At 38.1% G+C, this 27686-nt stretch overlaps 1 protein-coding gene across 1 annotated transcript; it reads left to right on the top strand.

Annotated features, from left to right (window-relative positions):
* The first annotated feature begins 2081 nt into the window (after window positions 1-2081).
* On the top strand, window positions 2082-26397 carry LOC149005044 (uncharacterized protein At4g18490). The gene is made up of 17 exons (XM_089135609.1): window positions 2082-2199; window positions 3714-3817; window positions 4372-4498; window positions 4890-5174; window positions 5344-5828; window positions 5913-6023; window positions 6130-6331; window positions 10784-10969; window positions 15816-15938; window positions 22706-22885; window positions 22991-23168; window positions 23485-23552; window positions 23640-23679; window positions 23814-23984; window positions 25726-25836; window positions 25924-26009; window positions 26129-26397. Exons 2-16 carry the CDS (start codon window positions 3754-3756, stop codon window positions 25978-25980), a joined length of 2388 nt encoding a protein of 795 aa, XP_088991735.1. The 5' UTR covers window positions 2082-2199; window positions 3714-3753; the 3' UTR covers window positions 25981-26009; window positions 26129-26397.
* The last annotated feature ends 1289 nt before the right edge of the window (window positions 26398-27686 follow it).

The following is a 27686-nucleotide window of genomic DNA, read 5'->3' as shown; positions in this document are numbered from 1 at the left end:
TCCATTCCCGCTTCTATCTACCCCCTCCATATTCTTAATTTAGGATTTACTTTCAGCATTATTTATTGTTCTCCCTTCCCCTAGATCCTTGATCAGAGATGCCTACAGTCGTGCCTCTCTTTGGTTAAGGTTTCCATTTTACTTTCTGCAATTTACTTTTTGTTATTTACTTCCTGCAATTTACTTTCTGCAATTTACTTTCAGCACTGTTTATTGTTCTCCCTTCCCCTGGATCCTTGATCAGAGATGCCTACAGTCGTGCCTCTCTTTGGTTAAGGCTTCATTTTCCTTTTATTGCTTTGTTTATTGTTTTGTTATTTACTTTCTGCACTGTTTTTTCCCCCCCCTTTAATATCCATTCCCCCGATCGGTGGACTGTAAGCTACGGCAAAGGGTCCACGGTCAAAGTCATTATTATTATTATTATACTCCCCTTCCCTCGATCTAGAGCTGACACTCGGATCACTTCCCTTTTCCTTTTATTTTTATTGTTCGCATTTTTTTTCCTGTCTTTTATTTATGCATTGATTGTGTTTAATTTATTTTTCGTTTCAATTCGATTGCATTAGACGTATAGATTATGATCGTTTAGTTTAGTTAATTAGTTAACAGAAAATTGAATCATTCCACTCTCGTATTACTATTAAGAAGTTGAATTCTAAGTGGTATAACTCCTTGAGATTGACCCGTTAGCTACATGATACCGTGCGCTTGCGATTACTTTTAAAATTCACAAACAATTGCCTTGACAAACGGGGTCTTTCTGATGATTGAGTATATGTCATTTATCCTCTTGCCCCTCGTGAGAAGTCCCAATCTTTGATTTATATCTGTCAATTCCAGATTGATCTGTACTGCTCGAGTGCTTGGCATTTGAACGCTATCCCTATCCGACCATCTGGATGTTGCTGAGTGCGTTTGTACCTCCCGCTCGATCCTGGAGAGAGTCCCTGTTCTATTCCCTTGCAGATGATCCTGAACCTCCTGACCATCTCTCCTTAGTAACTCACCTATCCTTCTTATTCCCGACTGTTCTCCTTATGTCTCTTGTGGGCCTTGGTTCCTTTCTTGATGGAAATTCTGGCCCTCGGTCGGGTTTCTTTCTTTTCGAGGAGAATGTCCCCTTATTAGCAAATTTCTCCTTTCAGTCCTTCGGGTTTGCCTTTTTGCTTCCCCACGATTGTGGGGGTTCGGGTTTCGTGGGGCTCCTAGACATACTATGTCCACATGCCACACTTTTTTTCTCTAGTACTTGCCAAATTAACTCTCTAGGAACTCTATCATTAGCTCCTTCTATGTCAATATATACCATATGAATGTCTTTCCTACACTCTCTATACCTTTCCATAAGTTTCCTGATTAGGTAAATAGCCTCCATTGTAGATCTTCCCGGCATAAACCCAATTTGATTCTCCTTAATTATGATTTAGTGTCTCAAACGAGTTTCAATTACTCTCTCCCATAATTTCATAGTATGACTCATCAGTTTAATGCCCCTATAGGTATTTTAGCTTTGAATATCTCGTATATTTTTGTAAATTGAAACCACAATGCTTCTCCTCCACTCATTTGGCATTTTAATTGTGCTCATAATTTTATTAAAGAACTTAATCAACCAAACTAGTCTGTGCGTTCCTAAGTTCTTCTATACTTTTATTGAGATTTTATCGGAACTTATGTCTTACCTAATTACATCATCCTTAGGCTAAAAGTGTCAAAACAGCTTAAGAAAGCAAAAATTACCCTCCTTCCTAAAAGGCAACATTGTTCATTTTCGGGTATTTTTTGTCAAAAGCTCCGACGGAGTCAAATTGTTTCTCTTCTCCCCTTGAAGGCAAAAAAAAAAAAAAAACTCTCCCCCTCCTACCCACAGGATTTTTTTTTAATGATAACTAATTTATCATATTTACAAATAAGACCAAATCTTAATCTTAACAATTATTGACAAGTACCACCGTCAGATTAGTGATGGAATTGGCACGACTTTGATCCGACGGTGTAAAATATTCAGTACCAGTTTACCGTTGTTTTTATTTGGTGGTTTCCCGCCACTGGGGCGTTACTTGCAAGACCAAACGAAACGTAGACGACGTATTGCCATTTCTTCTCGCTGCAGTGGAGAATTGGAGATTCGCGATAGAGCAACTCAGAAAAACTCGAGCCGTTCCAGCAGTTCTTCGAACTGAATTGTGATTATAGGTAAATTTCTACCTTTCACTTCTGCGAAATTTCATGTATCTATCTTATGTTTTCAACTTCTTCTTTCTCGTTTTCTAATCAACGTTGATACCTTCGTTTTGCATTTTCATCCGTTCAGTAATCTTGATTTGAACTAACTCCGAAGGCTATTGATTGATCTGGTTACGGTTACGTAAGAACTATGTCATTTGTTTTACTAGCTTGATTTCTGAGCTCTTCACTATAACTTTCAGATCTGGAAGTTATTAATCGGGATTAATTGGTATACTTCGATGTTGGAGCAGTTCTTATTTGAATGAATAAAAATTTAGCATAAACTGGACAACTTTTTTGAGAGTTCCTTCTAAATTAACAGCTGTTGTCAGATTCTCTGATCAACGTATAAAATTTACCTGTTTATACTGGAAACTGAGTTCCTTCTCTCCATTTTCTATTCTTTGGCCTAATTATTGAACTGTATTTCATCATTTAAATCACTGTGTTCAAGTTCATTTTCTTTCCGTGCTTGACAATTCGTTTTTTCCCCCCAGACTTTCTCTGAAGCAGAAAATTATATATTTTGTTGCAGCTACCAGACCTGCGAATCCAGTTTTCAATGGAAAAACTCTCTGTTGTGTTAGATGAGATGCTGAATGAAAATAAGATTTATCATGTTGACCTTTGAATTTTGATATCTTTATACTCTGTCAGTTCCACGTGAAATGGTATATGTTACTGTTTAATATCTGTTTCTATGGAAAATGGGAGATTCCAAGCTTTGGTTTGAGTTCTCTGCAGGGAAATTTTCTGTTTGGTATGATCTATGATGTGATTGTTTCAACTAATAAACCAACTGTGTCATTTTTAAAATATTTCTCTCATTGCTGAATGGCGTTTTTAAATCTTAAGATGCAGTGGCTGTCATGTGTGCCTGAGAATCCGACCAGGTTTTAACATTTCCTCTCGTGTCAGTGTTTTCCCTTCTTTTTTTTCCCCCCTTGATTGGGGATTCCTGGCCAGTTCCAAATTCTCGCTGTCTTCCAGAGAGGACAATTAAAGCGACATTTTGAATCCCTTACTATGCATGCTCTCTTAGTCTTAGGTCTCCCATCAAAACCCAAACAAGCACAAAATCCTATGGCTTCCAAAATTTTATTGATGAAGAGCTCTTTTTGTTCAATTCCTTCTAAAACTTGATGCCTAGGCAAATCATCTATGCTAGTATTTGTTATTTATTTATCTTTTTTGACTTCTTCTGAATTCATCCATGTGAAGTCAGGAGATAAAGTGATTATTTAAAATGTATCTAAGAGTAATGTCAGGGGATACCTTTTCTCTGTTGGAGGTTGTGATCCAGATTCCAGCAATAGGAGTAACTTATGATAAACCAAGTAGATCCATCCATGTTATACTTGAAATAGTTCTTGTTTTTTTCTTCTCTTAAACCATTAGTTTTTAATATGTTCTCCATCGTAAGACTATCAATTTATTGACTTTAAAATTTCAACTTGATCCCTCACCTGATGTTCTTCTAGGGTTCAGTGGCTCTGTAACATTAACTTCTAAAGATTTTACATGGCGGAATCACAGAAAGGAGCTGCTCCAACTTCTGACTCAAACAGGAAGATTTCACTGCTAGGTACGTTCTCTTAATCTGTCTTTCAATTTAGTTCGAATCATCTCATCTAGCAAGAAGCAAAATGAATTTGAGTTTTTAAGCTGAGTATTTATAGAAATAGTCATTATTAAAATAAAGTTTTTTGGGTGGGAAGGAGGAGAAAGGAATGAAGAACACATTTCTCCATTCTGTAGTGACATTACTGCCGTGGAAAAATTGCCAGTGTTGGTCGTAATCTTTTTAAAGAAACATAATACGCTGATCATAATTTCGAGGCGTGGCCTTGGTGTTTTGTTGAGTCATTGGTGTTACTTCGATCTTTTCTCACATCCCATGCCTCATGTTGCCTAAAGGCTGTGACAACCACTCTCCCCACCCCCCACCCCCAAAAAAAATTAATAATAAATAAATAAAATAAAATATGTCTGACTGCATTCTAATTCTGATTATATCTATTTGTTTCCTGAATCCTAAACTGTAAGCTGCCACAAGAGCACTGAACCATAAGAAAAGAACAATGTTTTAAACTGTAAGAAGGAATCAGATGATGAGATGCTATGCTTCTCTTTGAGCAGATGAAGACTTTGGGAAGGAATTCTTCAGCTCCTGGAGAACAATGTCTGTGACAGAGGATGATGGCATGGATTTTAACTGTGAAACAGCTCCCAAAGGCATGAAAAAGAACTTCAACTTTGATAAACTGTGAGTTCTCTAGTTAACCCTTTTAAAATGTAATTTGTACTGTTTTCTGAAGGGTGAAAGGCTAAGGGTTCCAATGCTCTCTAGAAATGACATATGTTTAAGTATATTGTTTGTCTATGCCCTATTTATCTAAAAAACATAGCTTTGTTTTGGTGTGTCACTTGTTTTTTTCCCCTTTCCTGGTTTCACCTGAGTCTAGTAGGGAATTTTTCTTCTTTTTTCTATCCTTTTTACATTTTTAAGGTGTATTCTCTAGTCTCTGCCAGTATAAACTTTTCAATTTGGAGCATGAACACAAAATTTCCTTATTAGTTTACAGAGGGAAAAGGAAAGGGAAGAATTACTGGAACTGTTATATAAGAATGTACTAATGAAGCATAGTTTTGTCCAGGGATATGGATTTTGCTCTTGATGGTGATTTTGGCAAAATATCATCCTTCAAAGTTGACATGTCTGGCCTGGATTTTTCCAGTCCCAGATCTAAGGAAAGAGCTGAGAAAGAATCGATTGATGGAAAACTTGATGGTGATTTTGGCAAAATATCATCCTTCAAAGTTGACATGTCAGGCCTGGATTTTTCCAGTCCTAAATCTAAGGGAAGAGCTGAAAAAGAATCAATTGATGGAAAACTTGAAGTAAAGAAGGATCACTTCAACTTCAATTTTGATTTTAAAGAGTACGTATATAATGTATTTATATAGTGAAGGCAATGCTTTTTTACCCAGAGGCTTATATACTGTTGGAATTTGACTACCTACTGTAGGACTCATGGATCTTTTCTCAGATAATTTTTATTCTTGGAACACTCCATGATTCTGTGACTGGTTGTTTACTCTGAGATTCAGATTGAATAGCTTCGATTTGGATTCAAGCTTAATGAAAGGGAAACAGAAAATAGAAAAATGCACCGACAATAAGGGATCTGAATCTTCAATTAGACATGAGAAGGATAAAGGTTCCAGAAGCAACTCGGCAAGAGAAGCCAATGAATTCAGAGAAAACAATATCATGACAGACAGTGTGACCACTTCAAATTCTAAGGACTTGTTAGGAGGCCTTGGGGATTTTGGTTCTATAGCTGGTGCTCCTACAAGTGCAAATTTTGAAACTGTAAATGCATCAGGCAGTGCAACATCTTCTCAAGATGTAAACATGAATAGTAGACAAGAGGAAACTAACCAGCCAAGTCCACACTCCACAAAATCATCTGATCAACAGCCTATCCAGGATTCATTTGGCCAGCCTGTCTCTTTTGACCCAAGGCAAGAGTCTGTTTCAGAGTTACAGGTGGCATCTCATTCCTTAGAAGCGCCCCTAGATACAAATCCAGGTATATGGTCTCAGATTCATTTTTCATATTGACTCTATGAAAATCTATTTGTGGTGGAAACTTTTATTGCAATGTTGTTCACAGGATTGCTGAGCACTAAATGTGAGATTGGAAAAAGGTTGGGGAACCAAAATCAGGTTCCCATGGGAAACATATCTGAGGTTGAGGCAGTCCCAGGTAATGCAGGTGCCAAAGGTGTTGATCTCAAACTGTTACCTGATATAGACTAATAGTTTCTCTCACTGCAAGCCTAAATAAGTTGATATATTTTTGTTCCCTCCCCCCCCCCCCCCCATGTAAGCCAAAGGATTCCAGAGCACTATAAATGAGTTCCAGAAAAAATTGGAGAACCAAAATCATATCCCCATGATAAATGTATCTGGCCATGAGTCAGTCCTGGATAATGCAAATTCAGTGGATGTTTCATCTACAACCCTGTTACTGAAGATGCAGAACACAAAGGCTTATTCTTTGTCACAGTCTCTTCTTGTCCCAGTGCAAAGGTGAACCAACGTCAAAACATTTCTCTGTTATCAGATTGTTGATGATTTATTTCACACTCAGGATGAAGAATTTCAGCTCAAATTAAGCATTGAAAAAACTGATTATAGTCTCTGATTTTTCCATTAGCTGACTTTTGAATTTATTAAACGACTTAATATGTCATATACTTGTATGTGCATTGCTTCACAAAACCATCTTGGATAAATGGATATTTAGGAGCAAAGTTTACTAATAATTACATATCTACATGCAATATCTGAATACGTAATTGTTATAAGGCAATAACAGTTGCAGTAGATTTACTTTATTGTTGAGGTTAGATTTGATATTATTAGGATTTTTATTTTTCCTTAATATTACTCCCACACTGGAAGATTTCATTTGTTCCATTTTTGGAAAGTTGTTATTATAAATAAAGCTCCTGCTGTGTCCTTCAAACACAAGTCAAGATTTCTCCAAATCTTTCAATATGTTACCAGAGCCACCTTTGATCTGAGAACCCTAGCACACCATCGTAAAGCACCAGTCCACCACTGCCACCACCTTTCTGAATTCCATCTCAACATCCCATCCACCATTGCCTAGCCTCTGCCACCCTCTTTCTCCATTTATACTTTCCTTCTAAAAGACACCTAGTGGCTATTTAGGTGTCTATTAGGAATACCATCACCTCTAACCCTTCTTTGTAAAACACAATATTTTGAATCTCACATTTTTAAAAATCAATTTAAATTTCCAACAGAATGGCATATCAGGATTTGCTCAAGGGGGTGAAGTCTTTGTCATCATCCTCCTAGGTCTTTCCTTTTCAGTAAGATCTATCACACTTATTTTCCTGCCTCTTGACTGACCTGAGGTGTCATCTTTTTAATTTTTGGAGGAGTTGGCTATTTTGTTCATTTCTTTGAAGCCACTGGGTTGGCCTCGATCACTTCTTCCTCCATTGCAATCTGGTTGCAACGCTCTAACAACTTGATCAAATTGGCAAGACTGATTCTCGACCTTAAAAGATATCAAATGCTCGCTTGTTATGGCTCTTTTCAGGCTTTGAAGGCAACCTTGTCAGGCAAATTCTTGATTTGAATTTAAAACTTGATTGAAACGGGTGTTGAAGACCCTGAATTTCCATCAAACATCCAAAAGGTTGGGAGTTTGAAACCTGGGGGGAGAGGTGCGTCTATGATCAGCGGCAAAGGGTTGCTGATATAGAATAGAGTAAATATCCTCAGGACCCCTCTCGCCTAGACACTTTAGCCACTCATCCATCCTTTAGTTTAGTTGGGAGTTATCAATTTGTTTGTTGTTAGGGGATACATCCCGAGCTCTCGTGCACTGACTCATTTGTGCCTTGAGCTGCTAACTTCCTACTTCGGGCTCTATATCTCCTTCTCTCATCCTTCATACTCTGTCTGGCACCTTCCCTATGTAAACCCTTAGACCTAGGGGAACAGCCACAGAGCCCTCCTAGAGTCCCAACATGGAGTTTTGATCCTTGGCATGCCGGTTGACATGGCCAAGCCTGTCAAACACGGAGCCTCTTCCACGAACTTGCTGGTTTTGGTCATCAAGTATGGCTTCTTCCTCCTATTGCCTTACACTGGTATGGTAGGAGAGGCTAAATAAGACAGCGCCTTGCTCTATCAAGCTGACAAAATCGCGATTGCAACACTTGAGAAGGATGTTGAGGGAACAGTCCTTTGGCATATCCTCTGATAGGTACAGGTGAAAAGGCTAACTTGGGAACGAAGCTTCGTATGTTGGAGGCCAAATGGAAACCGTGAATGCAAGATATGCTTGAGCACAATTAGTCGAGATGACCGACCAATCCTTTCTGTGGACCCTTGCTTGACCACTAGGGTTCAGGTTATATGACACTTGCTGTACCCACATGTGGCAACCATCTGCAACTCTTGGTCTAGTCCCCCGGTTCACTACTATTTGGGTTGACCGTTGCCTAAGACTGGTTTGCCTCGCTTGGTGAAAATATGCACAACAAAGACTAAAGCTCTTCTTAACATGGACCAACTTAGACTTACCTTTAATTTGTGTAAGGAACAAAGAAAGAGAAAAGAAGAAGAACTACAACAACAATGAGAATCAATTTGCTTGTGTAACCTACACTGCCCTTTACTGTAACTGAAACAGTAAACAATATCTGCTAACAGTCATTATGAAGTTGGTGGTTAGATATCAATTACACCCAGCTTGGTACAAATATACTCACTCTAGTACTCCCAAAAGACATTGTAAATAGATGTGCAATTCGTCTGTAAGAACATGACTAGCCATGAGTCCTTGTTATAGCTCCTCTTGAACAAAGTGACAATCTAATTTCATCTATTTATTCTTTCATGAAACCCAAGAGTTGAGGTGGTGTGAAACCCAGCTCAATTATCACACCACAATAGCGTTGGAGAATCATTTGTATACCATGCTCATCCAACAACTGTTCATAAAAGGCAGATTGATTGTAGATAACATTATTATTTTGCCATGATATTGTGAGAGGTGTTGGACAGAAGGCAGAATACCAATCAGCAAATTAAAACTGGACTTGCATAATGCACAGGATTCTCTTAATAGGAATCCTTTTGAAGTTACGGAAAGCATGCGGAGTCCAGCACAATTTTTGGACGTGCGTGAAGTGTATATTTGTTCCTGTGTTTTCTGTCCTTATTAATGGGAGTGCTGCAGGGTATTTCCAAGGAGGTGGGGGGATTAGGCAAGGGGATCCACCGTTGCCTTACTTGTTTACTATAGCTATGGAAGCATGCTTTGGAATTATGAGAAGGTTGGAAGTGGAAGGCCAGATAAAGTTGAGTTCCACTTTGGACCCCAAGTGGGAAACCTCTATGTTGAAGTCAAACCTTAAGATGGCCTATTCTACAAATCGTATACTCATAAAATTAATGCTCAGAGTTCAAAATCCAAACGAGTCTTATGCATTGTACACATTTGTAGTCCAAATTACAAAGTTCAAATGATGATCCAATCATCAAAGTTACAACTGAACAGTCGAGACTTGAGACCCTATGTGCTATAAGCACATTGTCTCGTCTTGCACATCATCTCCTCTTGCTAAATGGAAAAAGAGAGAGATCTCGCAAGATCTTGAGAGCTCTCTGACCATGCCCAGACCCTATAAAAAAATCAATTTGAAGTTCCTTCAGCAAAAGAATTTGATCCCAAACCACCCCAACTATGTTGATCTTCACTTCTACCCGAGCAAATCTGACTCACACTGAAAGCAAGGATTGCCTTTCTTTCCCCTCTCATCTAAGTTTTGCTTTCCTCTAGTGAAGAAGGAATAAATAAGCTAACAGCAAAAGGCACAGTGAGTAGGAATTCGGAATAAAACAGCTAAGGAAGAAGCAATAAATATGCTAACAAAGAAGGAATAAATAGGCTAAGACTTGCTTTTTGGAAGTAATCCAACAGGTGTCATCAATAGAATAGATTACGAAACAATTTATATGGATGGATTCTATTACTGCGGCAAGTAGTTCTGTTAACAACGGGGAGATCAAACCATCTCCTCACTCCACTTGCCTCCACTTTTGTTGGATTCCAATCTGCAAATTGACATTTTGATCACCCTCGTTGTACTTACTCTTTTGAAGGATCACCTGTTGAACCAGCTTCCTTGAACCTTTCATCTCTCCACATCATTCTTAGGGATTTCAAGTGAAGCAGCACAAGATACTAAGAAGTTTGCTGTAGCTCTTCCTAGAGATTTTGTTCTATTACCATGTAAGTTATAACGAAAGACAATAGAAGAAGAACAACAATAAGAGTTGACGTGTTTGTGTAACCTTGGGAGTTCTCCACGTATTGTTGAAATGTCTACTTCATTCAATGTATGTAACAAGTTAAGTAACACAGTGGGGAAATACAAAACAAGCAAATAAAATACAGTACCTTTAACTAGCCTTAGAACCGAAACACTAAGTAGTCACGGTTAACAAGCATACCTCCAATAGGATGCTAATTGTAAACCCAAGCTTATAAGGGAAATCAATACGAGAAGGCGCTAGCTAACAAGCTTGGGCAATGCCTAGATACTTGACATATCAATTGAGACACTCAACCTATGACCATCCAAATACAATGAAAGCAAAAAGGACTTAAGTTAGACAAGTCCTGTTGTTATCCAGTTTCACTATGGGACTAGAAAGTTTAAAAATAACAAATCAAATACAAGAAGCAGCAATTTGGAGGCAACCCGCAGTTTTTGGATTCATTGAAGCATGTCAATTTAAAACTTTGAAAAAAATCAATGAAAAACCAGAACAATGAACACATGGAAGTTTTGAATCCCAAATGCCTGATAAACTTAACAGTTTGTAATACCCATGATCCTGGTTTTAGATTGTAGTGAAATGCTTTGGGGTGCATGTTTGGTATGGTACTGCATATTCAGATTCCTTTTTTTCATTGTTTGCCTGATGCAGTGAACACAGAGCTGACAAGGTCATGCAAATAGAAGAACAAGGAAATGGGGCTACAAATTTGACATTGCTGAGTAGAGCCCAGGAAAAAGTTTCTCAGTCACATCTGACACTAACAACAATGGAAACCCATTCTCTTCTGCAGAAAAGAAAGGAAAGTGGGCATTTAAGTCCAACAGATCAAAAAAGGTGCTTCATGGATTAAATAACTTGTTTCTAGCTTCATAATCATTTTTATAGCTCCATTGATACATCTCCTGCAGGCTGGAGTTCCACAGTGATGCACACAGTGGGCTTCAAAACCTTGGTACTTCAAGCCCAAAGGATGGGTCTGTAACTAAAGGTGTACCTCTCATAAAGGAAAGTAAAAAGAATGACAATGCTCAGAGTCTCTCTGGCCCTGGGTGAGGCTTTGATAGCTATAGTTTCCTTTCTTACCAGTGCCAGACAAATGTTGACATGTTTTTATGATATTTGCAGGTATCAAACTACTAAAGTGTTGTGTTCCCAAAGACAGAGCCATCAGTTTCTATGATAATGCCTTATTTTTGTTTCAAATGACTAGTCTGAATGTGAATATAGAGAGTGAAACAAGTCAGACAAACATCTCTCTAAACATAGTATTGAAAATAGACTACTGAATTTAAAGTATGAAGTTTAAGGCAAAACAATTCACATCATTTTTCGAGATTTCAATACCTTAAGGGGTTACGCTGGTTTTCTCTCTTCCTTTGATAAAGTGAGAAATAACTAAAATTTGCCAAATTCTAGGGTTTAGCTTGTAGGAATATTGCCCTAGAATTAGGCTCACTCAAGGATCATCTTTAATCTAATCAGTAGCCTTCTAGGGCTGTAATTGCCTTCAGTATAGGTATTTTGTACCAAAAGATAGGTGTTAGGGTTAGGTTATGGCTAGGACAGGTTTCGGCCAGGCTAGGGGACTTGGAGTTTTTTTTGTTCTTGGGTTTAAAGCTTGCTGTAATGTATGATTTCAGATCTGGAATTTAGGGTATTAATGGGTTCTAGGGTGCAGTTAGGTTAGGATTGAGAATGTTGTTTGTATTTTTTATATTCAGATTTAATCCAAAGGGTTTGGGTTTAGTTTGAGGTTTCCTACTTGGAGTAGGAATCTTAGGGAAGTCAACTAGGGTTAGAATTTGGAAGGGGAACTATGGAAGGGTAGGAGAGGTTAATCCTAAGTGGTTTTGGAGTGTGTTTGAGGGTTTAGGTTGAACTAGGGATTAGGTCTAGAGGATGAAGATGAACTGCAGAATTTTAATGAAGAAGATGAAGTGCAGGATTTTTAAACCTAATGAATAAAACCTTTTCATGAAACTAAAGATAGGACTGATGGGATAGGGGTAGGTGTATCCTATTTGGAAGGGAAGAGGTGGATTGGGAATGGGAAGCTGGGGATATAGAGGGAAAGGGTTTGCTGTTGCCACAGGGAAGGGGGCATGGGCTGGGGGAGAGGGAGAAATGGGCTGGAAAGGGGTGGGATATGCTGTACCTACTTGAGGATAGGGAAATTCTGAGGGGGGGGGGGGTTGAAGAAGCTTGCTGTAGATGGAAGAAACTGCAGAAAATAACACTCTTGAAGTTGCCACAAGCCCCTTCTAGGGGGAATCCACTACCTCTCTGGATTGCTTCCAAACTCAATCAATATTTTATTCATCAAATCAAGCTGCTGTTTACAAGGTTTGAAGTCTCATTTATAGCCTACTGAAAAGAAATTAGACTAGGACTCAACTTTGGAAATGAAATCAGACTTGGACACTAACTGGCAATGCTAAAACAAACTAAAACTCCTAAGACTTTAACTCACCCAAGGAACCTTCATAACTAACTCTAGAGAGTTCCGATTTGAATTTTATGAGTAGATGTTGATTGCTTGCAAGGACTGGACAACCCTAATTGACTTCTTCACCAACAAGGAATCCAACACTAACAAGGACTCTTCAATAACTTGCAAACAACAACAACAACAACAATAAGCCTTGTCCCAACTAAATGGGGTCGGCTACATGGATTCTTGCCCTCCAATTAGTCTTGTTCGAGGCCATGCTAGATACAAGGCCTAAGCTATACATATCTTTCTCACCACTTCTCTTAAGGTTATCTTAGGTCTACCCCTAGGTCTTCTAGTTCCTTTAATATGGATTATATCACTTCTCTACACAGGGGCATTTATAGGTTTCCGTTGAACGTGGTCGTGCCACCTCAAACGACTTTCTTGAAGCTTACCACTTATGGGAGCAACTCCCAGACCAACTTTAATATGATCATTTCTTATCTTATCCATCCTAGTTTTGCCACTCATCCATCTTAGCATCCTCATTTCTGCTATACTGAGTTTATCTATATGATTCTTTTTAACAGCCCAACACTTTGCACCGTATATCATAGCTGGTCGAACAACAGTCCTATAAAATTTTCTTTTAAGCTTTAATGGAATACGCCAATCACATAAGACCCCGGACGCACCTCTCCACTTCATCCACCCTATTTTAATTCTTTGGGAAACCTCATCCTCGAAATCACCTCTTTTACTTATGATTGAACCTAGGTACCTAAAACAATCATTCTGAGGAATCTCTTTCGTCAAGTATCACCACCTCATCATTTGCCCGATCATGACTAGAGTTACAAACTAGATATTCTATCTTCGATTTACTAAGTTTAAAGCCTTTTGATTCCAAAGCTACTCTCCATGATTCTAATTTGGTATTAATCCCCACTTGGGTCTTATCAATCAACCCAATATCATCTGCAAAAAGCATACACCAGGGGACCTCATCTTGAATGTCTTTGGTTAATTCATCCATTACCAATGCAAATAGATATGGGCTTAAAGTTGACCCTTGATGTAGCCCAACTGTTATCGGGAATTCATTACTTTGTGCCCACTGTTCTAACACTAGTCACCGAACCATCATACATATCCTTAACTATATCTACATATTTACTTGCAACACTTCTTTTCTCTAGTACTTGCCAAATTAATGCTCTAGGGACTCTATCATAAGCTTTTTCTAGATCAATAAATACCATATGAAGGTCTTTCCTACATTCTCTATACCTTTCCATAAGTCTCCTAATTAGGTAAATAGCCTCTATTGTAGATCTTCCCGGCATAAACCCAAATTGGTTCTCCGTAACTGTAGTTAAATGTCTCAAACGGGTTTCAATTATTCTCTCCCATAATTTCATCGTATGGCTCATCAATTTAATGCCCCTATAATTATTACAACTTTGAATATCTCCATTATTGTTGTAAATTGGAACAAGGACTCAAATTCAAGAATAAAAGTATATCTGGGGTCTCATGCAAATATTGGACACAATGGAACCTAAGGTTGGACCCAACAAAAATATGGAAAACTACAAAAACACCTCTGGTCTTGGCCAAAATTCTCTTAGTCGGAATTCTTTCAATGGAAGTTATGGAAAGAATGCAGATTCCAACACAATTTTTGGACATGACTGAAGGTGTATATTTGTTGGTTTTCTATCCTTATTAATGGAAGTGCTGCAGAGGAGGTAGGGGGATCAGGCAAGGGGATCCACTATTGCCTTAGTTGTTTACTAGCTATGGTGGCATTCTTTGGAATTATGAGAAGGTTGGAAGTGGAAGGCCAGATGAAGTTGAGTTCCACTTCAGACCCCAAGTGGGAAACCTCTATGTTGAAGTCAAACCTTAAGATGGCCTATTCTACAAATCATATGCTCATTAATTAATGCTTAGAGTTTAAAATCCAAATAAGTCAAATGCACTGTACATGTTAGTAGTCCAAATTACGAAGTTCAAATGATGATCCAATCATCAAAGTTACAACTCAAGAGTCGAATACATTTACAATCTTCAATCTTGAACTTGGTCAATTCTCAATAATCCCATAGATACAACATATGGTGCTCAACCCTTTCAAAAACAAAAGATACTCTCAAAATCTAATTAAAATTACCAATCCATGGTGATTGAGACCTTACAATGGATGAGACAAGATACTACGAAGGTTGTTGTAGTTGTTCCTAGCTATTTTGCTCTATTACCATGTAAGTAATAATGAAAGACAATAGAAGAAGAACAACAATGAGAGTTGATGTGTTTGTGTAACCTTAGGAGTTTTCCACTTATGTTGAGATGTCTACTTCATTCAATCTATGTAACAAGTTTAAGTAACAAAGTAGGGAAATACAAAAGAAGCAAATAAAATATAATACCTTAACTACCCTTAGAACCAAAACACTAAGTAGTCTCCATTAACAAAGCATACCTCCAATAGCTAATCGTAAGCCCAACCTTATAATAACCACAACCAAAAAGGGAAAACAATACGACAAGGGGATGGCTAACAAGCTTTGGCAATGCCTAGATACTTGACATATCAATCGAAACACTCAACCTATGACCATCCAAATACAATGCAAGTAAAAAGGACTTAAATTAGACAAGTCCTGATGTTATCCAGTTTCACTATGGGACTAGAAAGTTTAAAAATAAAAAATCAAATACAAGAAGCAGAAAAGGCAACCCATTTTCGAATTCATCGAACCATGTCAACACAAAATTGTGAAGCAACCAACAAAAAAGCCAGAACAATGAACACATGGAAGTTTTGAAACCCAAATGCCTGATAAACTTAACAGTTTGTAATACCCATGATCCTGGTTTTAGATTGTAGTGAAATTCTTTGGGGTGCATCCTTGGCATGGTACTGCGTATTCAGATTCCTTTTCTCATTGTTCACCTGATGCAGTGGACCTAGAGCTGACAAGGTCATGCAAATAGAAGAACAAGGAAATGGGGCTACACATTTGACATTGCTGAATAGAGCCCAGGAAAACGTTTCTCGGTCACATCCGACACTTATAACAATGGAAACCCATTCTCTTCGGCTTAAAAGAGAGGAAAGTGGGCATCTAAGTCCAACAGATCAAAGAAGGTGCTTCATGGATTAAATGACTTGTTTCTAGCTTCATAATCATTTTTATAGCTCAAATGATACATTTCCTGCAGGCTGGAGTTCAACAGTGATGCACAAGGTGGGCATCAAACCCTCGGTACTTCAAGCCCAAAGGATGGCACCGTAACTAAAGGCATACCTCTCAAGGACAGTAAAAAGAATGACAATGATCATGGTCTTTCTGGCCCTGGGTGAGGCTTCAATATCTATGGTTTCCTTTCTTGCTAGTGCCAGATAATTGTTGACATGTTTTTATGATATTTGTAGGTAAAAACTACTAAACTATTGTGTTCCCAAAGATAGAGCTATCAGTTTCTTTGATAATGCATTTTTTCGTTTCAAATGAATTGTTTGAATGTGAATATAGAGAGTGAAACAAATCAGAGAAACATCTCTCTAAATGTGGTATTGAAAATAGACTACCGAATTTAAAGTTATGAAGTTTGAGGCAAAATAATTGACATAATTTTTCAACATTTCAATACCCTAAGGGGTTATGCTGGTATTCTCTCTTCTTTGATAAAGTGAGAAATAACTAAAAGTTGGCCAAATTCTAGGGTTTAGTTTGTAGGAATCTTGCCCTAGAATTAGGCTCACTCCAGGATCCTCTTCAATAGAATCAGCAGCTTTCTAGGGCTGTAATTGCCTTCAGTATAGGTATTTTTGTAACAAAAGATAGGTGATAGGGTTAGGTTATGGCTAGGATAGGTTTTAGCCAGGCTAGGGGACTTATGGTTTTTTGGTTCTAGGTTTAAAGCTTGCTGTAATGTGTGATTTCAGATCTGGAATTTAGGGTATTAATGGGTTCTAGGGTTCGGTTAGGTTAGGATTAAGAATGCTTTTTGTATTTTGTAATTTCAGATTTAATCCCAAAGTTTTTGGGTTTAGTTTGAGGTTTCCTACTTGTGGTAGAAACTGTATAAAATAACAGCAATTTGATTTGATGAAGTAACCGCAAGCCCCCTCTAGGGAACCGGCAACCTCTCTGGATTGCCTCCAAACTCAATCAAATCAAATTGCTGTTTACAAGGTTTGAAGGCTCATTTATAGCATACCGAAGAAACTAGAGTAGGACTCAACTTTAGAAAATAAATGACTTGGACACTAATTTGCAATGCAACAGACTAAAACTCGTAAATCTTTATCTCACACAAGAAATTCTCATAACTAACTCTAGAGAGTTCCAATTCAAATTTTAAGAGTAGATATTGGTTCCTTGCAATGACTAAGACAACCCTAATGGACTCTTTCACAAACTAGGAATTCAACACTAACAAGGACTCTTCAATGACTTGCAAAATAAGGACTCAGTTTCAAGAATAAAAGTACATCTAGCTTCCCATACAAATACTGGACCTAATGGTACCCAGCTGGACTCAACAAAAATATGCAAAGTTACCAAAATACCTTGGTCTTGGCCAAAATTCTCTGGGTTGCTGGTAGGGCTGTAGGACACAGGCACGCCCTTTCAGCCCTCATTAGGTGGTTTTGGAAGCAGTACGTCAAATTAGCTCTTTATGAGATCCCAAGATGTCATTCTGAATTATTGCAGTTTTGGATGGAAATTTCTTCCTTGTTGGTTGATTTTTTATTTTTATTTTATATCAGCTAGTACTTTGACACCTTAATCAAGTTTGTGTGACCCTTTATCCAACAAAAAACCCCAAGATGTATGATTGATACTCCATGTCTAGAAAAGCCTTTTGTAGCCATTTGCTGTATGTTTCTTATTGAGGTACTTTGTTCTTAATGTTCTTTTTCGCATTCTGTTACTATTTTTCTGCTTCTACTTTCAGCTAATTACATGAATTAGGGTATTCTTCTCTCACTGATATCCAATAAAGATATCTCTGGCCTCAATTGGGTTCAATTCAACAGTAGTCTACAGTCATTTTCAGAAATACTCAATTTTCTGTTGTGCGTATGGAATGCATGTCTATATATTTTATATTGTAAGTTATACTTGACCATGTTAGATGTATTAAAAATGGAGATGGTAAAGTATTAGTTTGTGAGGAGGATATTAAGAAAAGATGGGAAACCTATTTCTCTAGTCTAGTTTACTAAATGAGCATTCTTCAAGCACTTATGTTTCGAACGATTACACTTTTCACCAAGGCACCAATGTCCGAACTTATATACGTAGAATTTCGATGTCCGAAGTAAAAGAAGCTTTAAGGAGGATGAAACTCGGCAAGACACAAGGTCCTTATGAAATCTCAGTTGAAGTATGGAAGAGCTTAGGAACCCATGGACTAGTTTGGTTGACTAAGTTGTTTAATAAGATTATGAGCACAGGGAAAATGCCAGATGATTGGAGGAGAAGTGTTGTGGTTCCAATTTACAAAAATAAAGGAGATATTCAAAGTTGTAATAACTATAGGGGCATTAAATTGATGAGCCATGTGATGAAATTATGGGAGAGAATAATTGAAACCCGTTTGAGACACTTAACTACAGTTACGGAGAACCAATTTGGGTTTATGCTGGGAAGATCTACAACGGAGGCTATTTACTTAATTAGGAGACTTATGGAAAGGTATAGAGAATGTAGGAAAGACCTTCATATGGTATTTATTGACCTAGAAAAAGCTTATGATAGAGTCCCTAGAGCATTAATTTGGCAAGTACTAGAGAAAAGAAGTGTTGCAAGTAAATATATAGATATAGTTAAGGATATGTATGATGGTTCGGTGACTAGTGTTAGAACAGTGGGGGGACAAAGTAATGAACTCCGCCAGTGCTTTGCTGCCGGTCCCAAGCCCGGGTAAAGGAGGAGGGTTGGTGCGTCCGGTTGGCAGCCGGCACTGGAAAAAATCTAGCCAAACCTTTTTTCATGGATTCGACCTTAATGATAAAAGCTATGCTAGGGCGTTCCCCGACAAAAGAAGCGACACGCTACACGATGGCCCGGGTGTAGTGATAAGTGGGCAAGGGTTAGCTAGGGCGTCCCCTGTAAGCGACGCGTCGCATCGGCTCCCGGATGCGGTGATAAGTAGGCAAGGGTTCCCGCGCCGTGGACGAGTGCGGGTAAAGAAGCTAGTCCATAAGCATAGGATTAGATTGGCATCTTGGAACATAGGATCTCTAACTGGTAAGAGCTTAGAATTGATAGATGTTATGAGGAGAAGAAGGATCAACGTAGCTTGCATTCAAGAGACTAGATGGAGGGGTAAAAAAGCCAAAGAGTTGGATGACTTTAAACTTTGGTATACTGGGGATAAAACAAATAAAAATGGAGTGGGTATAATAGTGGATAAAGATTTAAAAAATGATGTGGTGGATGTTAAAAGAGTGGGTGATAGGATTATTGCTATCAAGCTTGTAATGGAGAAAGAGTTCGTAAATATAATTAGTGCATATGCACCTCAAATAGGACTAGATGAAAGTCTAAAGCTAGAATTTTGGGAAAATATGGGTGGATTAATGCAAGGAATTCGTCAAGGAGAAAAGATTATCATAGGAGGTGATTTAAATGGACATATTGGAAAAGATCAAAGAGGATATGAGAGTGTTCATGGAGGATATGGTTTTGGAGAAAGGAATGAGGAGGGGATTTCAATTTTGGATTTTGCTACTGCTTTTGATCTATCTATTATAAATACTTACTTCAAAAAGAGAGATGAACATTTAATTACTTTCAAAAGTGGACAACATAGAAGCCAAATAGATTTCTTCCTAACTAGAAGGACGGATAGATTGTTGTGCAAGGATTGCAAGGTGATACCGGGGGAAGCTTAACTGCACAACATAGACTTGTGGTCTTGGATATGTGCTTAGTCCCAAGAACACATAAAAGGTCCAAGGTAAACTATCCCAGAATAAGATGGTGGAATTTGAAAGGAGAGTACTCTAATTAATGAAGTAGTCAAACAAGGAAAATGGGATTTTAAAGGGGATACCAATGCAATGTGGAATGAGATGGCTATGTGTATTAAGAAGGTGGCTAAAGATGTTCTAGGTGAATCAAAAGGAAGGATCCATTTTTATAGAGAGACGTGGTGGTGGGATAGTGAGGTTCAAGCTGCCATTAGGAATAAAAAAGCTAGTTTTAAGACATGGCAAAGAACTAAGGATGTTGAGGATCTTCAAAGATATAGGTAGATAGAAATGAAGCTAAGAAAATTGCGGGAAAAGCAAGGGAAAGGAAGTATGAAGAGTTATACAATAAGTTGGGCACAAAGGAAGGGGAAAAATCTATTTATAAGATAGCTAAGATGAGGGATAGGAAGAGTAGAGATCTTGACCATGTTAGATGTATTAAAAATGGAGATGGTAAAGTATTAGTTTGTGAGGAGGATATTAAGAAAAGATGGGAAACCTATTTCTCGAGTTTACTAAATGAGCATTCTTCAAGCACTGATGTTTCGGACGATTATACTTTTCACCAAGGCACCAGTGTCCCGAACTTATATACGTAGAATTTCGATGTCCGAAGTAAAAGAAGCTTTAAGAAGGATGAAACTCGGCAAGACCCAAGGTCCTGATGAAATCCCAATTGAAGTATGGAAGAGCTTAGGAACCCATGGACTAGTTTGGTTGACTAAGTTGTTTAATAAGATTATGAGCACAGGGAAAATGCCAGATGATTGGAGGAGAAGTGTTGTGGTTCCAATTTACAAAAATAAAGGAGATATTCAAAGTTGTAATAACTATAGAGGCATTAAATTGATGAGCCATACGATGAAATTATGGGAGAGAATAATTGAAACCCGTTTGAGACACGTAACTACAGTTACGGAGAACCAATTTGGGTTTATGCCGGGAAGATCTACAACGGAGGCTATTTACTTAATTAGGAGACTTATGGAAAGGTATAGAGAATGTAGGAAAGACCTTCATATGGTATTTATTGACCTAGAAAAAGCTTATGATAGAGTCCCTAGAGCGTTAATTTGGCAAGTACTAGAGAAAAGAAGTGTTGCAAGTAAATATGTAGATATAGTTAAGGATATGTATGATGGTTCGGTGACTAGTGTTAGAACAGTGGGGGGACAAAGAAATGAATTCCCGATAACAGTTGGGCTACATCAAGGGTCAACTTTAAGCCCATATCTATTCACACTGGTAATGGATGAATTAACCAAAGACATTCAAGATGAGGTCCCCTGGTGTATGCTTTTTGCGGATGATATTGTGTTGGTTGATGAAACCCAAGTGGGAATTAATACCAAATTAGAATCATGGAGAGTAGCTTTGGAATCAAAAGGCTTTAAACTTAGTAGATTGAAGACAAAATATCTAGTTTGTAACTTTAGTCATGATCGGGCAGATGATGAAGTGGTGATACTTGACGATAAAGAGATTCCACAGAGTGATTGTTTTAGGTACCTAGGTTCAATCATAAGTAAAAGAGGTGATTTAGAGGATGAGGTTTCCCAAAGAATTAAAATAGGGTGGATGAAGTGGAGAGGTGTATCCGGGGTCTTATGTGATCGGCATATTCCATTAAAGTTTAAAGGAAAATTTTATAGGACCGTTGTTCGACCAGCTATGATGTACGGTGCAGAGTGTTGGGCTGTTAAAAAGAATCATATAGATAAACTCAGTGTAGCAGAAATGAGGATGCTAAGATGGATGAGTGGCAAAACTAGGATGGATAAGATAAGAAACGATCATATTAGAGTTGGTCTGGGAGTTGCTCCCATAAGTGATAAGCTTAGAGAAAGTCGTTTGAGGTGGCACGAACACATTCAACGGAGACCTATAAATGCTCCTGTTCGGAGAAGTGATATAATCCATATTGAAGGAACTAGAAGAACTAGGGGTAGACCTAAGATAACCTTAGGAGAAGTGGTGAGAAAGGATATGTATAGCTTAGGCCTTGTATCTAGCATGGCCTCGAACAGAATTGATTGGAGGGCAAGAATCCATGTAGCCGACCCCATTTAGTTGGGATAAGGCTTATTGTTGTTGTTGTTGTTGTACATCAAGGGTCAACTTTAAGCCCATATCTATTTGCACTGGTAATGGATGAATTAACTAAAGACATTCAAGATGAGGTCCCCTGGTGTATGCTTTTTGTGGATGATATTGTGTTGATTGATGAGACCCAAGTGGGGATTAATACCAAATTAGAATCATGGAGATTAGCTTTGGAATCAAAAGGCTTTAAACTTAGTAGATCGAAGACAGAATATTTAGTTTGTAACTTTAGTCATGATCGGGCAGATGATGAGGTGGTGATACTTGACGATAAAGAGATTCCTCAGAGTGATTGTTTTAGGTACCTAGGTTCAATCATAAGTAAAAGAGGTGATTTAGAAGATGAGGTTTCCCAAAGAATTAAAATAGGGTGGATGAAGTGGAGAGGTGCGTCCGGGGTCTTATGTGATCGGCGTATTCCATTAAAGCTTAAAGGGAAATTTATAGGATCGTTGTTCGACCAGCTATGATGTACGGTGCAGAGTGTTGGGCTGTTAAAAGGAATCATATAGATAAACTCAGTGTAGCAGAAATGAGGATGCTAAGATGGATGACTGGCAAAACTAGGATGGATAAGATAAGAAACGATCATATTCGAGTTGGTCTGGGAGTTGCTCCCATAAGTGATAAGCTTAGAGAAAGTCGTTTGAGGTGGCACGGCCACGTTCAACGAAGACCTATAAATGCTCCTGTACGGAGAAGTGATATAATCCATATTGAAGGAACTAGAAGAGCTAGGGGTAGACCTAAGATAACCTTAGGAGAAGTGGTGAGAAAGGATATGTATAGCTTAGGCCTTATATCTAGCATGGCCTCGAACAGAATTGATTGGAGGGCAAGAATCCATGTAGCCGACCCCATTTAGTTGGGACAAGGCTTATTGTTGTTGTTGCTGTTGTTGTTGTTGTTTAAGTAATACTTTAAGATCTATTGGTATTTAATCTACGAGGCTGTACTACTACTTGTATAGCATGAGAACTGAAGTTGAGACCTCATACAGTTGAGTATCATTTAACTGATGAATTTATTGCAGTTCCCATGTTCGTGATTCCAGTTCACATGAGAAGGCCGCAAAACTTAAACCTCTGAACATCAATCCTAAACGTTTAGTGCCAAGGATTAACTCCAACAGTATTTCTGTTGAAAGAAATGAACTTTCTGGTCTGAAAAATAGCATCAAGACATCCAATGCGACTAGCTTGAAATTTACAAGGTAGAAAAGTATACTTTATGTTTATCTGTTTCTCCTTTCCCAACTTCATATTCTAGAATATCGCTAATGGAAATGTTCTGAATGAGTGCAAGCTTCGTATCACAGGGTTGTAACATCAAAGAATGATCCATCTGTTTCTGCATCTCAGAAAGAACCTAAATCATTAAGAAACTCAAACGGAACCATGGGAATGCCTCTAGACTTGGCAAACTTGAAGAAACAATCTATCAGCTCAGAGAAACAAAAGCTGCTGAGCCCATCTTTGAAACGGAAAACTTTTGAGGTTCTATTAATAACAGCTTCCTTCTTTTGTCATCCTAATTATGTCATAAAAATCTATCTATAGTCGGTGTTGCTTTCTGCAGTAACTGACTGCTTTACAAAAGCTGGTAGGGATTATCTATTTGTAGTTTTGTTTCTACTGGTTTCAGGCCAACGATTCCATTGGGAAAACTTTGCATCCTATTAAATGGAATCTTGGGTCTGGTATTAGCAAAAGCAGAAGTGGAGATGGCCAATATTATACTGTTATTCCTCTTCCCTATGTATTTCCACCAAACCATATGTACTTCAGTTTAATGCTGTTCCAGATTCTGCAGGAATCAACTGCATATCCAGTGAAGGAATATCCTTTAAAGCGAATTACAGAGCGACCAAACCATAGCAGGTTCCTTTAATATGACATACTACATAAATTCTTACTCGCTCACCTGGGGTAATATTATACACCATTAATTTGTCTTTCAATCTGCAGAAAAGCCAGGGAGGTTTCTCAACAAATTTATGGAAGTCAGGTAACTTACAAGGAAAAAAAAGCAAGCCAATGCACCCTTTTGTTGCAAATGCTACCAAATTTATGCAAGGCCTAGATAAGGACTGGTATGTGATACCAAATAATTTATTTCCACCTTTATTGTTTGATTACTAGGTCCACAATCATGAAAGTCATGGCTGTGACAAGGATGTTTACTTTGACCATCCTATGCTTAAATCTGATACTCCTGAACAAGTACCTTTGTCAGAGTTACAAGTCCCTATAGTGATGGAGAATGATGAAAATGTTAAGAAAGCTGAAACCTGTAGAAAGGAGCTTGAAGATGTAAGTGAAATGAGACCTATACTTTTCAAATGATATGAACATTTTCCTGAATAGACTTAAATTTTAGCTTAACTTGTTAACAGAATGTTCTTAGTCAATTCTGTTAAACTCGATTAGATTCTGAACTTGTCTGACCGTGTACATGATGGTTCAACAAGCACGTTTTCATTTTTTATTTTTTGGATGTATTAGTGAATTCATTGACCAAAGGAAATGGTTTGGGGGAAGGAAAATATGAGAGTGAATGGAAAAAGAGCAAGGCTCAGACCGAAAAAGCTAGGGCACACTAAAGCAAATTCAAACAGACACAACCCTCAAAGGGCAAAAGACCTGTACCCAACAGGACGAGCTCTATCCATTTAGATTAGGATCAAAACAAAGGGTATCTACTTTCCTCAGACGGGCAAGATCTTCTCAGTGGCAGGCAACAAATAGGCTAAATAGGGCCGCTTCTTGGGCAAGGGGGAAACTAGAATTTTTTTTTTTTTGGGGGGGGGGGGGGGGGTAAAATCATGCCCACAATACTGTTATTATGACTTTGTTTTGCAGTTTCAACAGGCAGTTATCAGTGTCCAGAGTCTGTACTAGAGTTGTTGATCCTGCAAGGATACTAAAAGAGACCATAGTTCCTTTCCTATTCTTGTTCTTTGCATCGTTACACATTTCCTGCACAAGTATGTGACTGACATATATCTAGTATGCCTAGGTTGCCTGGTAGGTGGGGTCTTCAAAAGCCTTTTCACCATGCTGGTGTTTTACAAGTAGCATGGAACTTTTAACAGTGCATAAAATGAAGGATGAGCTAATTGGCTGGGAACTAATAAGAAATATTCACCTTTCTCGGGTCTGAAAGCGGCAACTGGAAGACATGAAATGGGAACCTAACAGCATCCTTTTAACCTCTTTGCTTGGATTTTTTTATTTCCCCATATTTCTGAAATAGCTTAACCTTATCCCCCCCCCTATACATTAATGAACAAGATCTTCAGCATTTTGTCTTCCTCTGGACTGTAAATCATAATAAAACATTTTTTACTGTCTCCCCCCCTTCGGGAGCAAAATCCTCACAACCTCCTCCCCCCCTTCTTTTCCGACCCACCACCCTACAGCCTTTTCCCCAGCTTCTACTTTTGGTCAGATAACCCAGTTCTTGGCCCCAAAACAAAAGAATAAAGGGCAACTGTATATTATAGTGTTGAGTTTGGGGATCCGATTCTGATCTTATAATGGTTGTAGGGGAGCAAATCATGATCAATTCTTATTATGTCGAATGTGATTATACTTTTGCCATTGTTTTTGCTCTGTTCCTGGTTAGGTTTTTATTATTTGAACATGCTCCAGCAACCATACGTATTTAATCCATAGTTCATCATCCCCAGGAATTGAGCACTTTTGCTTCCTTTCAGCTTCTGTAGTTCTTTCGTTGTTCGATGGGGCTCTGATTTATATATATACTTTTGGTTTGGGGGGGGGGGGGGGTCAAACATACAAATATTATTTTCTTTGGTAATATGAATGGAATTCAGGAACCATCTCCATTTCAGAATTCTTCTTTCAGTAATCATGTCTTCTAGCGCATACTAAAGTAATTCTTCTAGTGTGTACTAAAGTAATTGTTTGGTTTCTTTCTCAAGTCTTGGTTACCTATTAAGCAATGGTTACAAAGAAGAATGGCTCTCTTTTCATGTTATAATTTGGAACAATTGTAATTTTATATGAATGGCTGATGTTGTTCCTGCAGATGTGCAACATGCTGAAAAAGAAACATGAAGAAGCGAAGGAATTACTAGTCCGTGCTCTGGTGAACAACAACAATCTGCTGATGCTAAACCATCCAATGTACGAAGAGAAGATATCCTTTTTTATTCTCACCTCTAACATCATCCCAGTTTTGCATATTTATGTTGGAACATAAAATTGTTTTCTTTCATAAGAGTACATCTGTACAATTCTGAGGTTTTCTGCCTCTTTGAGGTCCAAGGAGCTTCAATCTTGATATTGTTATCAATCAATTGAGACATGAAGGTATAATTCTTTTTCCCATGCTCATACCCAGAGATGGCTTACTTGAATATATATACCATTTTGGTATGAGTAATTCATAATCTGTCTCCAAAGAGACTTGAATACTTTGGAGTTTTCAGGTACCAGTTATGAGTGCTCTCTCTACTATGTTCAAAGCTGTGGGAGCCCAACTTCATGTTGTAATATGAACTTTGATTTGTCAAAATGAACCTTAGGTTGCCTCCATTTCCATTGCTTACATTCTGTATAGCTTTAATACTTTGAACCACGAAAATGAAATGTACAATATTGATGCTAATTCCTCTTGCTGTCGTTAAATCTGCAAGAGATCTGGTACTACAGGTAAGATTGATAGTTGTAGATTGAATCCTTTTGTCATCACAGTTCATCAGGTCAATTGCCACTGCACAGGTCACTATACAAACTAAGCTGGCTTTTTTTTTTCTTTTCCCTTTCAGTTTCTGGAAGTTCTACCTTGGTACATTTGACAACTGGTCTATTTGTTTAGTTTAAGTCAATTAAGGTGTAACATAATACCAGGGAAGGATAAAGGCTAGTTAGCATAAAGGCTAGTTTATCTTTTGATTTCCACAGTGATGCAAATTTCTACTTCTATTGAATCTTTGAACCACTCCTAAACTCATCCAAATATTTGAAATAACAAAATTTGCATGAATTAATTGCATGCAGTTTCCAGATGAACTTTTAGACTTTGTAAGGGTGGAAGGCAAGTTGCTTGCATATATTCTATTGAACAAGGTTATGGGATTTGGGAGTTAATGAAATGTGTAATAATTGACCAATAAGCTTGCTGTGCGGTTGAAGACTTGCAGCTCCACTAAACTATAGTCCAATCAACACCCTGATAAAGGTACGGCCGTTGATTTGAATTTGGAGCTTCAGAATGCTCTTTATTTTCTCGATAATTAGAAATCTATTCATGAAAACTGGTGGAGCTCTGTAGTTGCCGAAATACTGAGTTCAGTCAACTACAAGATGAGGTAAAGTCTTGTTCGTAATAGACAGGGCCTTCCTTGGAGTCTGGTGCAAATTTGCTAGGAAAAAAAAAAAAGAACTTGTATTACAGAATGAAAAGTCATCGTAAGATCCATGAAGGTCTCTTATGGAGGCTAGTCTATGTATGCTCTGCTGTCTTTCTCTTTATGTTGTTCCACAGTAATAACTCTAGAAGGGCCACACTAAATCTTGTTACCACCTGGGTGCAATACGTAAGATGAGTAGCATGCTTCTCTCCTGGTAGATCTGACAAAAACAACATACTTGTAAATCTTCAAGGTTTCATCAATAAACAATGAGATCTAGCATCTTGCCGTCTACAACTTCCCCCATAAAACTCATCAATGATGAGTCAGTAATCTTCTCGGACCAAATTTTGTCGATCAAGGTCAATGATGTGGCGTCCTCAGATGTAATCTTGAGATCAGTTTCTGCACATCTCCCAACTTCTTGGGCTATGTGGTTAGAACCGCTGCTAAAATTCCCTTGGACTTCCTACTTAATGTATCAGCTACCATATTTGCTTTTGTCATATAATGATATAACTAAGCAAAATCATTACCATGGAAACTTGCTTTTGTCATATAACTAAGCAGAATCATTACCATGGAAACTCTAGTGCTAACAAGACAAAAATCAAATCACCATGTCTTACTTGGG

The sequence above is a fragment of the Hakea prostrata genome, chromosome 9, assembly GCF_041222555.1.
Source record: "Hakea prostrata isolate BN-2017 chromosome 9, UWA_Hpros_2, whole genome shotgun sequence".
In the NCBI taxonomy this organism is placed as follows: Eukaryota; Viridiplantae; Streptophyta; class Magnoliopsida; order Proteales; family Proteaceae; genus Hakea; species Hakea prostrata.
Note: the sequence above shows the minus strand (reverse complement) of the source record. Positions and strands in the feature narration are given on the sequence as shown.

Bases quoted from the DNA above. Each gene is read 5' to 3' on its own strand.
- LOC149005044 (XM_089135609.1), top strand. From the start codon at position 3,754: ATGGCGGAATCACAGAAAGGAGCTGCTCCAACTTCTGACTCAAACAGG. The intron at 10,970-15,815 runs GTGCTTCATGGA...GGAGTTCAACAG, and splicing joins AGTCCAACAGATCAAAAAAG to TGATGCACAAGGTGGGCATC. The intron at 23,680-23,813 runs GTAACTTACAAG...TTTGATTACTAG, and splicing joins AACAAATTTATGGAAGTCAG to GTCCACAATCATGAAAGTCA.